At 42.9% G+C, this 15,961-nt stretch overlaps 1 protein-coding gene across 1 annotated transcript; it reads right to left on the bottom strand.

The window, feature by feature from the left end:
- Window positions 1-5,142: 5,142 nt before the first annotated feature.
- IFT52 (intraflagellar transport 52) lies at window positions 5,143-15,444 on the bottom strand. Its single transcript, XM_008920044.2, has 13 exons — window positions 15,186-15,444; window positions 14,064-14,151; window positions 13,668-13,797; window positions 12,763-12,838; window positions 12,604-12,675; window positions 11,669-11,795; window positions 10,250-10,336; window positions 9,890-9,958; window positions 9,013-9,167; window positions 7,903-7,990; window positions 6,676-6,784; window positions 6,022-6,167; window positions 5,143-5,457 (listed from the first exon to the last, which is right to left on the bottom strand). Exons 1-13 carry the CDS (start codon window positions 15,302-15,304, stop codon window positions 5,410-5,412), a joined length of 1,314 nt encoding a protein of 437 aa, XP_008918292.1. The 5' UTR covers window positions 15,305-15,444; the 3' UTR covers window positions 5,143-5,409.
- Between the last annotated feature and the right edge of the window lie 517 nt (window positions 15,445-15,961).

Below are 15,961 nucleotides of genomic sequence, written 5' to 3'. Positions count from 1 at the left end.
CAGGCAGCAGTTACGAGTATTGAGGCCATGTTGCTGAGAACACAGCTGGGCTGGGCAGGGCACGTCTCCAGGATGAAGGACCAACCACCGCCTCCCTAAGATCGTGCTCTGTGGTGAACTTGCCACCGGCTGCCGCATAAGAGGAGCCCTGAAGAGGAGATACAAGGACTCCCTGAAGCAACATCTCAGACTTGGCCACATTGATCTTCATCGCTGGTCTACCCTGGCCTCCAACTGGGAGGTCTGGAGACACACCATCTATTACGCTGCTGCTTCCTTTGAGAACGCACGCAGGATCACCATTGAAAAGACAATGCAGAAAGAATCGTATCTTGCCGATACCATCCAAAGAGCCTTTCTGCTGTGCCTTTTGCAACTGATCTTGTCTATCTCACATTGGCCTCTTTAGCCACCAGTGGCTTGTAGCAAATGTGGGTAGACCCCTTCCCAAATCTTCGTTCGCAAAGCCTAGCCATGATATCACAACAAACAAGGCAAAAGTTGAAAGAGCTGTCACCTTATTAGGGACCCTGCACTGGGTCCAAGTAGGAAGGCTCCATGTATCCTGCAAGCACCCCTTTGCTCTCTAGAGTTACCCACTGACAAGGTATCCAGCCCTTACAGACCCCAATGTACCTCCAGCAGTCAGCCATGACCCAGCATCACTAGCCCTGTGTTTAAAAAGAGGGAAACAAAAACCCCTCCCTCTCCCAAACTGGCTTAATTAGAAAATTAGCCTGTTAATTAACTACCAGAACTATAAAACCGCTGAAGGTAAGTAGTGTTTTTTTAGTCTATCCTCTTATTGTCTCCTTTATTTCTTACATACTAATTTGTTGAAATCATCTTTAAGGAAAAAGTTTTTTTAGTCTCTTAAAGAAGACTTTCCTTCTAGACCGACGATACAGTTCCATTTTACAGTAAATTCAGGAGCTTTTTAGCTCTGTTTTTAATGTTTTCAGTATAAAAATGGTTTCAGACCATAGTTAGTGCCTTCTCCTTCCCTGACCTGCCCTGTTCCCTCTGGGGGTGGCTGGAAGTCAACTGCTGGCTGAGCTGGTGGTGAGGGTTACTGCATGTGGGAATAAAGACAAGATGAGAGGTGCTCCTCAACCTCTTCAATCCTAACCAGAGCCTGGCTTTAGTGCCTCTCTCTCAAAGAGGCTCAAATCTAGCGGTTTAATGGCTCACTGACTTAAGGAATGAGGATAAAATATCTTATTTCTCAGGAAAACCAGATCCATCTTAGTACAGCTAACAGACGGAGAGGTTTCCTGAGTCCCTCTATGCCCTACACAAAGCTAAGAGTGATAGACAGGCTGAGGCCAAATGAACACAACTCTAAGGAGGTTTCATGGTGACCTCTGGGCAACAAACAGGCTATGGTGCAACTGTTTTGCTCTAGAAGACAGTGACAGGCTGGATGCTCTCCTACCTGTCCTGGATCCCACACAGCTCCTTGCAAGACTGAGACAGGATTTTGTCTCGCTACTCTAAGTCTGCAATTCACTAGTGAACAATATTGAACAGTAACATGTTTATTCTGATAGGAAAACCTGGTCTCCATAAACCTGGCAGTGGTGGGATTCTGCACCATGCTGTCCACACAGAGGCATGGTTCCAGCATCTTGACCATAAAGGAAATCCTAGAAAATGGCTTTGTGGCCAGGGCCTTCAGCCATATCCATTCTTCTCCTGTCCAGAGTTATTGCATGGACTCTAGCAGTGCCTCTAAATCAGACACCTGGGAGCTTCTCATGGACTTGGACAGCACAGCAAAAAGCAGTTCTCTCTGTGTTGTCAAGCAGTCGGAGTCTCTGAGCAGCTGTGTGAAGACTGACCTTCACAGCCTGACTCAAGGCATCTCTGACCTTAGTCTTGTCTGCCTCTGCAAGGCCCACCAGGGCCAGGCCACCTTGGAGCTGTCTGGTTTGCCTTGTGAAGACTCCAGCAGACCTGGCTGCCTCATGGACATAGCATCACAGAACACCTCAACACCTCACAAGAAAGACAAGCACCCCAAACCACTAGAGAGTCTGCTCTCCAAGAGCTCCGAGCTCCTCGGAGACCTCTCTGTCCTTGGGAATGTGCCAGCACCCAGGTGGGAGATCTCATCAATAAAATCCCCTCTGGACACCAGCCTGTCCCTTGATGTGAGCACTGAGGAGTTAAGGTTACTGGGATGCTCCAAACTGGACACGCCACCCCTGGATGTCAGACATCTGTAGTGATTCCTCTGGCTTGGCCTGGTGCCTTCAAGAAGCAACTCTGTGCTGATGCGCAGGTCTGCCGCCCCCGAGACCCTGCCGAGCGATCCTGACCTTGTCCCTGTGTTTCTGCACCAGGTTTAGTGATGCTGCTGCCCTGGCTCTGTGCCCGGAGCACGGTGGACCGCGGGGTGCCTGCAGAGGGATACGGATCCACACTGCAGCACAGGAGACGGAGCCCTCCTGCCCTGCCCAGAGCCAGCGGTTCTTGTGCTGATGGCAGCACCTGGTGAAAGGTTAAATCTGCCCACCTGGGGTGAGGGGCTTTGGGGCACTGCTGTGGAGAGATGCTTGGGTGGTTGATGGCAGCAGCGCCGCTGGCTCCCCGGCCTCCCGGATCCCTGTCTTTTGTACTAACGCAATAAAGATACAAATGTTGTTCTGTGTGGTTGGCCTTTGGCGCTCACTGCCCACCCGGCTTGTGGCTGAACCCAGCTCAACTTCCAGGGCCGGCTGCTGGTACACCCTCAGCGAGCGCGGCACTCTCTAGAGACGCTCCCGCGGCCCGGGGGAGAGGGATCATCCACCCCCGCCTCACCCGCCCCCGTTACCTGGCAGAGGGGCTCGGGCAGGTCCTGGTGGAGAAGAGGCTCCGGGACACGGCTCCGGCGGCTGGGCCATAGCTGCTGGGCCGCCGGGAGAGCGGACGGAGACGCGGCCGGGGCTGGGGATCCCTCTCCTGGCGTACCAGGAAAGCACAGCCTAGGAGCGCGGAACGGGCGGGACCGGCCCGGACACCCCGCCCTGTCACCCACTTGCCTTATGCAGTATGTTAATCCGCATCACTTGCCCACACGCTGCGAAGGTTTCCTCTGTGATGTTCACTCTCTGCTCCGAGTGAATGAAACGAGCCTACCCCATGGCATCCCCCACCTGTTACAGATTTTCACGTGCTCCTGTTAGATCTCACCCCATTCACACAACCACTTGCTCTCCTTCCTGTTTTTGCTCTCCCTCCTGTTTTTCCTCTCCTGTCACTGCTTAAAGCAAAGACAGGGAGAAGGACTTGCTAAAACCACTTCTCAGGACATTCACAGTTTGCTGAAGAAACAATATATCCCGCTCCTTCTTCTTTTAGGGACAGATTAAGGGATGATGAGTCATGTTGCATAAGAGGACAGAGACAAAAAAAGGGAAAACAGCAACAGATGCTTGGAACCAACCTTTGTGAAATCTAGCAATAATTCCATTAATATCTAAACTCCATGGCTGTGTGCCTGCCAGTGGCCTTGCCTCACCTCTTGAAAGCAGTCCCCTACCTGTACTAATTCAAAATTCTATCAGTCAGCCATAAACTTTTTATGTATCACACTCCCATGACCAAAGTAAGTATTTCTGTCTGATTACAAAATAAAAGCTTAAATACTTCCACAGAGCCAAAGGGACAAGCTTTGAAAGAGAGATGCAAGCTACTGCATCCACCTGTATTCCACGCTAGCCAAAAAAACATGCATTCAGTGAAAAATTTGTGCTTCAGTTGTCAGAGAGGCCCCATAGGCATATGGCAAAAAGGGAGCTGCTTGTATTCCCTGGCTGCTTACATGGCCTTTTTCTAAACCATGTTACAACAGCAAAAACAGATGACAAAACAACTCTGAAAAAGGGCCAGGAAACAGAAACTATTTACAGTTTGAAGTATAAACACCCCAGAACAGCACAAACCAGAGCTATAACTAGCAAGAGGATCACTCAGGGGGTTGGTTCAGCTGCACTCTGTGCAGCCTGACTGATTGGTATTGATACTGCACAGGAGAGATTAAGCTTGTTGTGTAAATCTGTAGCTGGAATGTGCAAAGTGCTCTGTGTGACAAACAAAACCACGGCCTATAAGGAAAATACAGGAAGAAATGAAAAATTTCAAACATGCCGCTGTGAAAAGGGAATGTCTGCAGCATAGGAAGAGAGACAACTTTTAACATTATATTAGCACGTCTCAACTGGGCAGGAACTTGGCAGGGGCTTTAGGGCACCTCCTTTAGAAAACCCTGTGCCAAGATGGCATGTGAAGCATGAAGAAATGTAAAGTAAAAAGATTTTTGCAGGGGTAAAAGATGAACAGATCTTTTGCAAAAAACAGCATGGATGTTAAAACACATGGCAGAGCAAGATAAAGCACAAATGTCACGGAAGGCTTGAGTGAGGGAAGAATTTTCACTAACAATTTGAATGTCATATTGATAGCCAAAAAAATGCTGTATTTAAAGTGCAATCTCACCATACAGATATTAAGAAAAAGCCTTGCAATAAAGGCACGTGGTGTTGATGATATTGACAATTTTTTTCTTCTCACCACTGATCTCCTTGGCTCTATTTTTGTTGTGCATTGAGCTTCAACATTTCACGGTCAATGAGTTTAATCTGCATTTCCCTCCTTGTGCGTTACCTAGCTCACTACCCTGAGGAATGGGCCAGATATCAAATAACTGGAAGTAAATATATTCCTGAGTTTCTGCACTGTATCACATTTTGTTAATAATGATCCATTAAATCCTAAAGTCTTTTTCACCCACATGCCGTCCTTTCTTTTCAAAATTATGTATTTCCAGTCTTACACAAGGCAGCGATGTGCAACAATGTCATTATTGCTTAATTTCAAATTCTTCCCTCCCTTGGAAGAAATATTTTCCTTCTACAGTAGCAAACCTATCTCTCCGTGGTTCACTTTGGCACAGAGACAAAATAGGCTGCCTCAGGGTGACATATATGTTTTCAGCAGCTCCTTTATTTATGACTCTGTTTTCTTTTTCCCAATTCACAAACCAAAATAAAAATCCTTCCCAGAGTGCAATTAAGGACTTTTTGTACACCAGGAGAACCCACAGTAAACCTTACAAGAACATAAATGCTAGAGCCAGAAAGAAGGACCCCAAACACATTTTCTTTGTATAATATTTTTAAAATGTATTACAAAATTACAGTGTCAATAAAGAAGTAGAAAAATAAGAAATTATTTGGGAAGTCCTTGTGAAATACAAGCACTTTCTCAAAAGGCATTAAATATCCAAACTACCACACATAAACGATCCTAGCATTCAGTGAACTATTGAGACAGTCCCAATCAATATATTGGAGAGGAGTTTTAAAAAAACAGAGAAGTGTATTTTCACTAAAAAGTCTGTCTCAAACTGGGGAAAGCCAGGTCTCAATTGCCATTGTGGAATCCAGCTTCACTTGTGTCAATATCATGTTCCTTAGGTAAGGGAAGAGGAGAAAAAAAAAAAAGAAGAAAAATAAGAATTTTAGAACTGTCAGATTTTTTGGCTTAACTAGAATATTTGAGAAATAGGGAATACTTGTTAACACAAACAAGTGATCTGTTAATATGCTCCAAACAGACTTCAAAGCACCAAATTTACTATGAAGAATTATTTCAGCATGGAACTGCTCCTGAGTAACAATGCTGTTTTCACTTCCGCACTGCAGCAGTGGCAAGAGCTGTGAACACTCCTGAGGGCACACTGCTTTTACTCAGGCATCATTAATGAATTGGATTTAGCTGAAATTACCAGAACTACCTTTGCATGTACTAATCCCCCCATTAAAATAAAAACTTAATTAACTGAGCACTACACATTTGATACAGATTAACAGTTGTAAGTACTGTGGATGACACTTCACTGGTCTAATTTATTGCACAACAAATGTCTTACATCTCAGGCCTCTTGCCTGCGACAAGTGTAGCTGCTACAAAGACACACCAGCCTCAGTGCTGCTACTACCAATTATTCACTTCTAATTTTGTTATTAAAAATACCTGATTCAGTTTCTTAAACTCAACCACTTGGAAGAAGATGTGCTCCAGGATATATTTGGCATCTTGCTTCTCCTTAGGGAGTTGGCTTGTCACTCCCAGGATATCGCCACATTTTCGTACATAGAATTCCAGGTCATCATCAGTACCTAAACAGGCACCCAGGGAAGAAGGCAGGTGAGTACCACACATACCTGGATCAGCTGCAAAAAACTACTACAAATCTTCATTTGTTGTTGGCATTCGGTGAAGTTCAGTCCTATAACTAAGCTCAGCGGACTAGCTGTGAAGTCCTCCTGCAGCTGGCACATTCTCGTCTTCTTTAGGCTTAAGAATGTTTAGAATAATCTTAACATTTTAACTTCAAAGCATAAAAAGATGTGAAGTTAATCAGTGAGAGCACACAAAGCAATTCACACACGGTGTAGGAAACAGCAGAAGCATGATAAAATGTCACATAACAAACAAAATAAAATGTCACAAGTGCATAAATCCATGTTATCAATTGCCATGAGCTTCCAGTTTCCTGGATCAAGATGAAAGTAGTGGATTTTCAAAAATGAAGCCCATGTTTTAAAATTAAATATAACAACAATTTTCCCCTAAAAACTTGGATTTTATATATAAATGTGTAAACAACCAGTCTGCTTCACTTACATTTGTTTGTGATCTCTGCAAGACGAGCTTTCTCAGAGGAAAAGGTTTCATCTAAGTCAAATAGTTCCAGAGGGGGAGGAGGCAATTCTCTGAAAGCAGGTGGAAAAACCTTGAAGACAAGAAGTAGCATGGTTTATTGCCACATGTTTTCTTACACTTTACAGATCTCTAAGACAACAGTTTTGGACTTAGACTGGACTTGAAGAAACCTTTTACATAAAAGCACCTCCACAGCCCACAGCACAAAGGGACACTTTTTTGAAAATTCCATTTATATTTTGTGACTAAACTCTTTTGAAATGTTCGGTTATTATTACAAGCATGTCAGAATTATCACCCAGCATGACAACTAGACATACTGCATTTGCAGTTTCTGTTTTGCTCCATAAGACCTAGGTGTTGGCTGAGATAGCTGAGGAACTAAGCCTCCCATAACAGCTCACCTTGGAAACATATTCATGTCAATTCTGGTGAGAGTATTTTCTTTTTCATGCAGTCACTACCTATGGCATAAGCTGGACTTAGGTTTTCAAAGAGCAGTGCACTCAGTTACACCCCTGCAGCTGTAAGGATTCCAGTACTGCTTTTTCAGTGGCCAGGGTAAAGAAGGATAGAGCCATGACAGCAAAACTCAGACAGAGATTCCTGCTTTTTGAAAATAGTTTGGCATCATCGTAGCTCATGTTGCTTTCAGCCCAAATCTCTGTTGGTAAAAGTTTGATCAGCTCTTGCTGTAAGAGACTCCACTTTCTACTTCCCCTGAAGATGTGGAGATGGAAGCAGAGCAGGACAGACTGGCTCCTCCCTGGCAGCAGTCAGTGTAGTACTTAGACTGCTGCTTTCTGAGATACCACATCCTGTTTTCACAGCAAAGGCTGAGCCAGCAGCCTCTCAACTAAAGGCTTACACACACACGGCATTCTGCTATGGCACCACATACTACATTTTGAAGCTCTGTTGATAAGTGTAAATAAGTGTTCTTTCCTAAAAGATAGTCCCTAAAGTGTATTCAACTCCCAAGTGATTAATTATTACTACAGCATTTCTCACTTTAAAAAAAAAAAAAAAAAACACAACAAAAAAACTATAGAAATGACACACAGAGGTTTCGCATGAAACAAATGAACCACAGAATCATTAAGGTTGGAAAAGGCCTCCAAGACAATCAACCTCAACCTTCATGGAGAAGGGTTCTCCCTGAGCTGCATGAGCAAGGAGGTTACTCACAGCTGGCTGGAGGACAGGTAGTGGAGTCTCAAACTGAGGCTGAATGAGTTGGAGGCGTTCATGTTTCACATTCAGCTCTTCATAAGCTCTGCAGCACAGAAAAAGACAAAGTATGAAGGGAAAAATAATTATATAACATCCATTTCCACTTGCGGGCTATAGAGATGGATTTTTATGAAGACACCAGGGTCAATGCTATGCACAGTAACAGCATAAAAAAATGGGATGTCCATTCTAGAAGGACCTCAGAGAACTACGTATCAGTAATAACTGACTTCTATAGTGAGAAAATTAGCTAAAATTATGACAGAGGAAGACGATAGGTGGATATAGAAAATGCTGAAAAAGAAGGCAGTCACGTCAATTCTTCAAGCAACTTTCAAAGGGGCGAACATGAATGAAGAAAAAGTGATCTAGTTCAAAAAAAGCAGAATTGTGATTTCAAAAAGATTTTTCAGGAAGTCCGTAACTAGAAGTTATTTTTTAAAAAATATTTGTTATGGGATCAGAAGGGAGATCCCACTATCAATTCACAACTAGTGAAAGTACAAGAAATACAGAGTAAGAAGAAAGTGTCCACAACAGAGTGCAGTTTCATGGAATCTGTGTTAAGCTGCCACTACTCAGCATGTTCAGATCTGGCTAACAGAGGAGTTATGACGGACAAAGCTGATAGTGACACAAACTGGTAAAACTGAGCAGCTGACAAATCTCAAGACACAGTTACTGGGAAATGCAAAGGTGAATGAAACGCAGTTTTCAGTAAATGCCAAGTAATTCAGAAGTGGAAAAATGACCAGCTCTCAGTTATCACTCCAGAAAGTGTCCAACATCACTGCAGCCAGTTCTATTGAAACTATCAGATCACTGAATCAGAAGTAGTCAGAAAAAAAGGAGAAAAGAAGGTCAGAAATTACAGCTAAGACAAGAAGCAAGAGAAAACATCATTGTCACACTGTACAAGTCCATCTTCTGGTATATCCATATTCAGAATGCTGCTTACAGCTCAGCCCCTTCTGCTCTTAAGGAGACACAGGTAAATACAAACAGAAAATGCAGAGCACAGAATGGAATAAATAAATAAGTTATAAGAAAATCACAGCTGCTGACTTGATAACTGAAGGGAGGGCAGTTGTATCCAGCTGATAAAGGGATGTATCAAACAGCTTTGTGAAGTCTCTTGGGTTCTCATCTCCTTCTTGCAGGCAGACTCGCAGTTGCTCAGACAGTGCAGCTGTGTCTGGGAGCATGGTATAGTCTGAAATCTGAACACAGATATGGACACCTGGGATTTAAAATGGCCAACCTCTTCACACAGTCTCTTTCTAGTTTATATCTCACCTAAAATCTCATCTAGAAATAATTATTTCACTCTTTGCCAGGTATGGCTCTTTGCAGTGCAGCTCACTAGATCAGGAACTGTCCAAACTCTATTCTGTTGCTGTAAAGCTATTCCCTATACGGATGTTTCACCTGTTGATTCTTTAACATTAAAAGAGTCAGCTTACTAGTCAGCTGTGCAAGACTTGTTCTTTTATGCACTCAGAGTATACAGTTTTATCACATATGCTATTTCCAAATAAAAATAGCATTTGTATACATCAGTTAAAAAACCAACTAAAAACTGACATACAATTTGATCTCTACTCACATACAGAAAATCTACCTTCACTTCCTGCACATTCCTCTTGTCTTAGGGCTCAAAGTGAATTTCAAACTTATTACCCTGGAGCAGCAAATGATCTCATAGAGATGGGCAAATTGGAAAGAGATTTTCACAAATGCAATGTGATAATGAAGAGCAACCTAAGTCTAAGAGATATGAATATTTTTTACTTTGGAGCCACCTGTCTACTCAGACTTAGACCCTGAATGAAGGTTCTGCAACAGCAGCAGCACCCATCTTGCTGTTAACCATTTTGTGCTAAATACAGGGTGTGCCAAAACTGATCACACTATTCTTTACCTCCTTGTGGACCTCTCTTACCTCAGGGTCCTCCATATCCATCTGGTTTAAGTGGATATCTGATGTTGTGAGCCACTGGAAAAGCACATCCTGAAGAAGGGCAAAACTTAATTATTTTCAGGAGGATCCAAGTAATCTCATACTAGGCTTAAACATTCATATTAAATCTATTAAATAACATACCATGAAAAATAAGACAAAATAGGTAATAAACCAAAGCATATCTGCTAGCATTGGATTAGAATCTCCATACTGAATCCATTTCACAGCTGTCTTGCTCTAAAACAAAGCTACGGAGCCTGGAGTGCTTTGGAAGTACTGTGAAGATCCGCTAAGGTGTTTTTAAATAAAAACCCAACCCAAAACCGCCACCCAACTTACCATGATCTTACCATTTTCTTCTTTATCTAAATATTGATCACTGAACATGTGGGAAGATCCCAATGCTGCCATCTTTCCACCTTGACTCTATCAACAAAGAAGACAATTTAGCAAAAACTCCTTCCAAATCACAGTTTTAGAGATAATTGTTATTGCTTTATTAACTGTCCGCAACCCATCCTTCAGTGTTCAGTATGTAAATATAGAGGCCAGTGGCATGCATGCAGGTCAATATAGCACATCTTCATGTCAACTAATGAGAGAAGAGTTTGACAGTTCTATTATTTGTAAGATAAAATGAAAAATATACATGTAATTATATTTTAATTATGCTAAAGTAAACATGCATGAAAATCCATTCATGAAACACCTTTGGAATTCTTCTCTAAGATTACCACTCCCACAAGGACATACATTAGAAGAAGTTTTCAACAAAACAGAAACCCTGAAATGTTCCCTGCACCAACTGTGAAACTCATACCATAATACAACTACAGATACTGCTGTAATGAATTTGAAGATACATCAAATAAAGCTCCGGTTTGTTTAACAAATTTCGGATGTTTCACACTCCATGATTCGCAGTTTTAAGCTAATTCTACATGCTTCACCCACAACTGGGTAGATCCTCTGCTCTTACTTTCCATTTCTTCACTTTCTTTTGCTATTCTTTATCACACCTCTTTTCTAATCTAAGAAATCTTGTTTTCCTGCTACCAAGTTTCTCCCTTGGGATATCTTACTATGACAGCTGCAGACAAAATGCAAGTGGCAAGTGTTCTTGTAAGTTCACTTCATGCTGCTGTATTGGCTTTGATTTACACAGTTCATTTCAGCCACAATAGGGGGGGATGAAGTTGGGCATCCTCAAGGAAGAAAAAAATCCCCTTCCTAACAAAGATATCAGAAAACCACAACAAGAAATTCACCTACATAGTAAGAAATGTGTTAATTTGTTCACATTCGCTAACAATATCAATCCTTTGTTTGTACTTATCCACTATTACTAGATTTCTGAATTTATTTTTATGAAGTAACAGGTCTGGATGAGTAAGATAACACATGAAAAATCTACTGGTTCCAAGGTGACAGTAATTAATTTGGTATGGTGTACTTACAGACCTAATGATAGTCTTAATAAATTATCACTAAAAGGGTAGGAAAAAACCCCAAACTTCAATGAAGAACTAAATATATCCATCTGTCAACCAAAAAATATGTAATCTTTGCTGACCATCAAATTAATTCTACTCTGAGCCCCATGCAAAGGAGTTTACCATAAAAAGAGGCAGGAGTCATTGGCTCATCTAAAGTTTGCAGATGCATCAAAAGACAGACGTGGGTTTGTAAGTACTCCCAGAGGACACACTCCCAATTTTTGTGGGTGGAATGCAGGGCATGTCACAGGCAGAATCCTACCTCATGCTGATAGAAAGCCAGAATAGGCCTGTTGAGTGGGAAGCAGATGGATCCTGTTGACAGAATTGCCACTGCTGGTTTCATCACATTCAGTGTGGCTCCAAAAGGATACACAAAAGTGAGAGCACTGGAGGAAATACAGAAACTCCTTAAGTACCTGCACGTATAAGGCAGGCTGGACATATGTATAAAACTCAAAGTGCAAACTGCAATTGTGCACTGGTGGTGGAAAGCCAAAGTCTTGCTTCCAACATGCAGATCCTTGTAACCACATTTCAGTCTCTCTCTATAGATTTCTCCAGGTTAAAGAATTGTCTTAAATAAGGAACAAAGAACCCTCTTGATTTCTGTTTGCACGCTCCTGCACCTGAGAGAAGCGGAGGGGTATCTAACTCACAGATTGATATATATTTTGGAACAAAACTAGATAAAATGTTTTTACACTTCCACTTTCCCTTGTAATCAACCACATGGTCATTTCTTAGTCTAAAAACTAGCCACAAGGAAGAATACAAACATTTACAGTTATTTATGGAAAAGCTGTGTTCTTCTCAATGTCTTTTCACTTCTTTATCTTACCCTGGATTAAGATTCTTTAAAAAGATGAAGCCTTGCTATGCCTGCAGCCAGACCACCTGCTATCTACAGGTTATTCATGTTTACATTTCTTAATCAAATTCAAACTCACAGACTAGGGGCAAAAAAGATTGGATCATGAGAGAATTTCTGTCCAAAACTGTCACTCCTGCTCCTTCAGTGGTTATCAAGCAGTACTAAACAGATTCTCCTTTCCAGATATAACCTAAGAAGCTGGCATAAGAAATGCATTAGAGAACCTCAACACAAGCACAACAAACTGCTGCTGATCACGAACCTGCTAATTCTGAGTTATTCTGCATATTTTCACATCAGTTTCCTCACAGAAAAACACCTACTGTGAGTCATGCCCGCTTCCATCTTCATCTGTTGTCTCAAGCACTGTTTTTCTTGCAGCTTCACAGATTCCCCTGCAAGATGTTGAAAAGCAAAACTTACTGAAAAGAATACAGATTACAAGAGTTTACTGTAAAGATTTATATACTCCAAATATTTACCTGTTCAAAACTCCATCAGAAATTAGTGCTTCTTTTGGGTGGTGGTACTTATAATATACATTTCGTACTACAGCATCTTGAAGAAAGAAAAAACATAGAAATTTACATCTGAGCTGATGAGTATACTAGACATAGCAGAAAAATTAGTTTAGCTCTTGGATTCCCTGGGTGTTTGCTTCCAGCACCACAAAGCTGGCATTTGGTTCCCAAAAGAATTCAAATCAGCCTTCACTGATAAATAGTATGAGAAAATAAGCCCATCTCCACCTTCTGCAAAGCAGAAGAGGCAAAAGGATGATCCAGTTAAAACAGCATTTAACAAGTTTTACAACTTCAAATTCTATTTTTTTTTAGTGTATCTTCCAAACCAGGATGAATTAAATCCTGTTGATACAAAAAAAGGTATCGTTTAGAAAAGCCACCAAAGACCCTAAAAATATTTTAGATACACTGAGATACAGTTGACTTAGGTTGGTTGTTGTTTTTTTTTTCCACACTGAATGACATTTTATTGGTCTGCTAAAGAAAAGTGCCACTCTTTGTTCAGGGTGAGGATGAAGTGACTCAATTCATTAAAATGTGTGGAAAATGTCTTAAATGAAAGGCTTTTTAATCAAGAAACATCACTAGAATTAATTTTTGTTAGTAAATACCATTAACGCTAACAACTACAGCAAAGGAATGGAAATGGCTCAGTTGTTATCCATGTACTCCGCCCATGGAAAGCTCTTGCTATGCTCCAGTATCACCCTGCCAGGTACATGTAAATTTAAAGAAAAAACATCTTTTAGACCAAGGGATACTTTGTATGAGGGATTTTCTTGGCTTGTATCTACAAAGTCTAAACATCTTCTTTAGATTTTGCTGAAAACAGATGAATAAAAGCTCTCAGTAAGCCCCATTACCATTATTGAATATGATCCCATATTCTTCTAACAAGAAGTTAATATTTGTGCCATTACGGGACTCTCCACCTTCCCTGAGCATCACCAGGATGGCTCCACCATCCTCCAGGAATTTCTTCAGAACGGAAAACTAGAAGACAACAAAGATCCAGGAAAAAAAAAAAAACAAACACATGAAAGAAGATACACACAAGACTGCAAGAAGTTATAGTGAGACGAGGGAAGGTAAAGGATTCTGACTGTTTGCAATTAACTTGATCCTGTGAGAAAAATATTCAAATTTCAACTTGTGTAAATTCATCTAAAGCAGTACAACTGCAGTCTTCTGTGTTGTTCTTTTCTATTTAAGCAAATCTTAAACCAAAATTAATTTGAAAACAGTTATTGATGTCCTACCTCATCAGCACTGAACTTCTCTCTTGGCCCTGCTGTAATCCACAGTTTTACTCCAAACAGTTTCTCCGATGTGATCTCATCTTTTAAGCTATGAATAGATTAATAAAGGCACATGCTATTCTTGGATACAGTTTGGAAACACAACTTTTTTCTTTTGTTTCTTAAAGGACTGGCAAACAAACACAAAGCAAATCACGTCAGTCACTTCATATCCTTTCATCTGGGTTTAAAGTTGACAGCATGAGCAAAAACAATCCTTACAATTGTCAACCAACTAAACAGTAAAGCTCCTCTAACAAGGTACTGTGGCAGATCCAGAACTGCTATAAACTGTCGCAGCTGCTATTAAACTTTGCACCTGAGGAGCTTCCTCTTGTTCTTTTCATTCTTTTTCTTCTTTTTGCTCTGGGTACATTTCATACAATCACAGAATATCCCAAGCAGGAAGGGACCCACAGGGATCATCAAGTCCAGCTCCTGGCCCCGCACAGGACACCCCAACAATCCCACTATGTTCCTGAGAGTGTTGTCCAAACACTCCTTGAGCTCTGGCAGCCTTGGGGCCGTGACCACTGTTTAGGGGATCCTGTTCAGGGCCCAACCACCCTATGGGGGAAGAACCTTTTCCTGATATCCAGCCTAACCCCCTCCTAAACACCATTTTGTAGTGAACAAGTAAACAATATCATCTGCATAAAGGCTGTTTTCTTTTACCCCCCAAACTCCAAACCCAGACAGACTCAAAAACCTGTATGACGAGTTTCAACCTTTTAACTTACACTCTATCTCTTCCACAGGCAAGGCAGCTGGAAGCTCCAAAGAACCGCGTTCAGCATCCCACAGCGACAGAACAGCTGATACCACAGAGCAGTTAATGCAAGAGAGCGACCCTAGCTCATGAGATACATCCCATGAAGGATGGGATTGGCCAGGGCTCTGAACAACCTGGTCCAGTGGAAGGTGTCCCTGTCCATGGCAAGGGGTCGGAACAAGATGATCTTCAAGGTCCCTTCCAACCCATACCATTCTACGATTCTACGGTCCCCAAAGACTATTCGGGCACTCAACGCGGACCACACACACCCGTGGAGGTCTGTCTGTCCCCTCATAGCCGCCCCTTACCTCAGCACCTTCCAGTTCCCGCGCAGCCTCTTCCGCAAGGCCTTGTAGCCGCCGGCCGGCGTGAAGCTCTCCCCCTTGGACGCGTTGAACACTATGGCATTGCGCGGGCCGCTCTCCATAGGCTCCCCGGGGGCTACCGAAGGGCTCCAGCTCCGGGGGGAGCGGGGAACCCTCAGCACCCGGCGTTCTCCGAGGTGTCCCGCCGTGCCCCCAGCGGGACGCGGCGGCACCACCCGCGCTCCTCCCCTAGCAACGCGCCCGGCGGACGCATGCGCGCATCTCTCCGCCCCCTTCCGCGCGAGTGCAAAGGTCGCCTCAAGGCTTCCCTCTTTTCCCCGCCTGGGAAAGGGGGTGGACGGGACCACTGCGGTGGGGAGCTGCCTGTCCGCTCTCCTTCTGCCCGAGCCCTCCGCACCGGCCCTGTCAGCGCCCAGGGCAGGCCCGTGACCCCACAGGAAACTGCCACCCTTCAGCCACCGCAGCTTTCTGGGCCTTGGACACCAGTAAAATCAAAATCCCGGTCCTGACGCCTGCAGGCTCTTCTCTGTAAGGGTGGTGAGGCCCTAGCACAGGTTACCCAGAGAAGCTGTGGCTGCCCCATCCCTGGGAGTGTTCAAGGCCAGGCTGGACAGGGCTTAGAGCAACCTGGTCTAGAGGGGCTTGAAGGCTCCTTCCAACCCACACCGTCATGTGATTCTATGATTAACCTATTTCTTCCTCTTTGAACTTAAAACCAGCAGTTTTAGTGACTTTATGCGTGCAGGTAAGTGCTCTCA

Source organism: Manacus vitellinus, unplaced genomic scaffold (genome assembly GCF_001715985.3).
Source record: "Manacus vitellinus isolate BGI_N305 unplaced genomic scaffold, ASM171598v3 scaffold_26_pilon, whole genome shotgun sequence".
In the NCBI taxonomy this organism is placed as follows: domain Eukaryota; kingdom Metazoa; phylum Chordata; class Aves; order Passeriformes; family Pipridae; genus Manacus; species Manacus vitellinus.
Note: the sequence above shows the minus strand (reverse complement) of the source record. Positions and strands in the feature narration are given on the sequence as shown.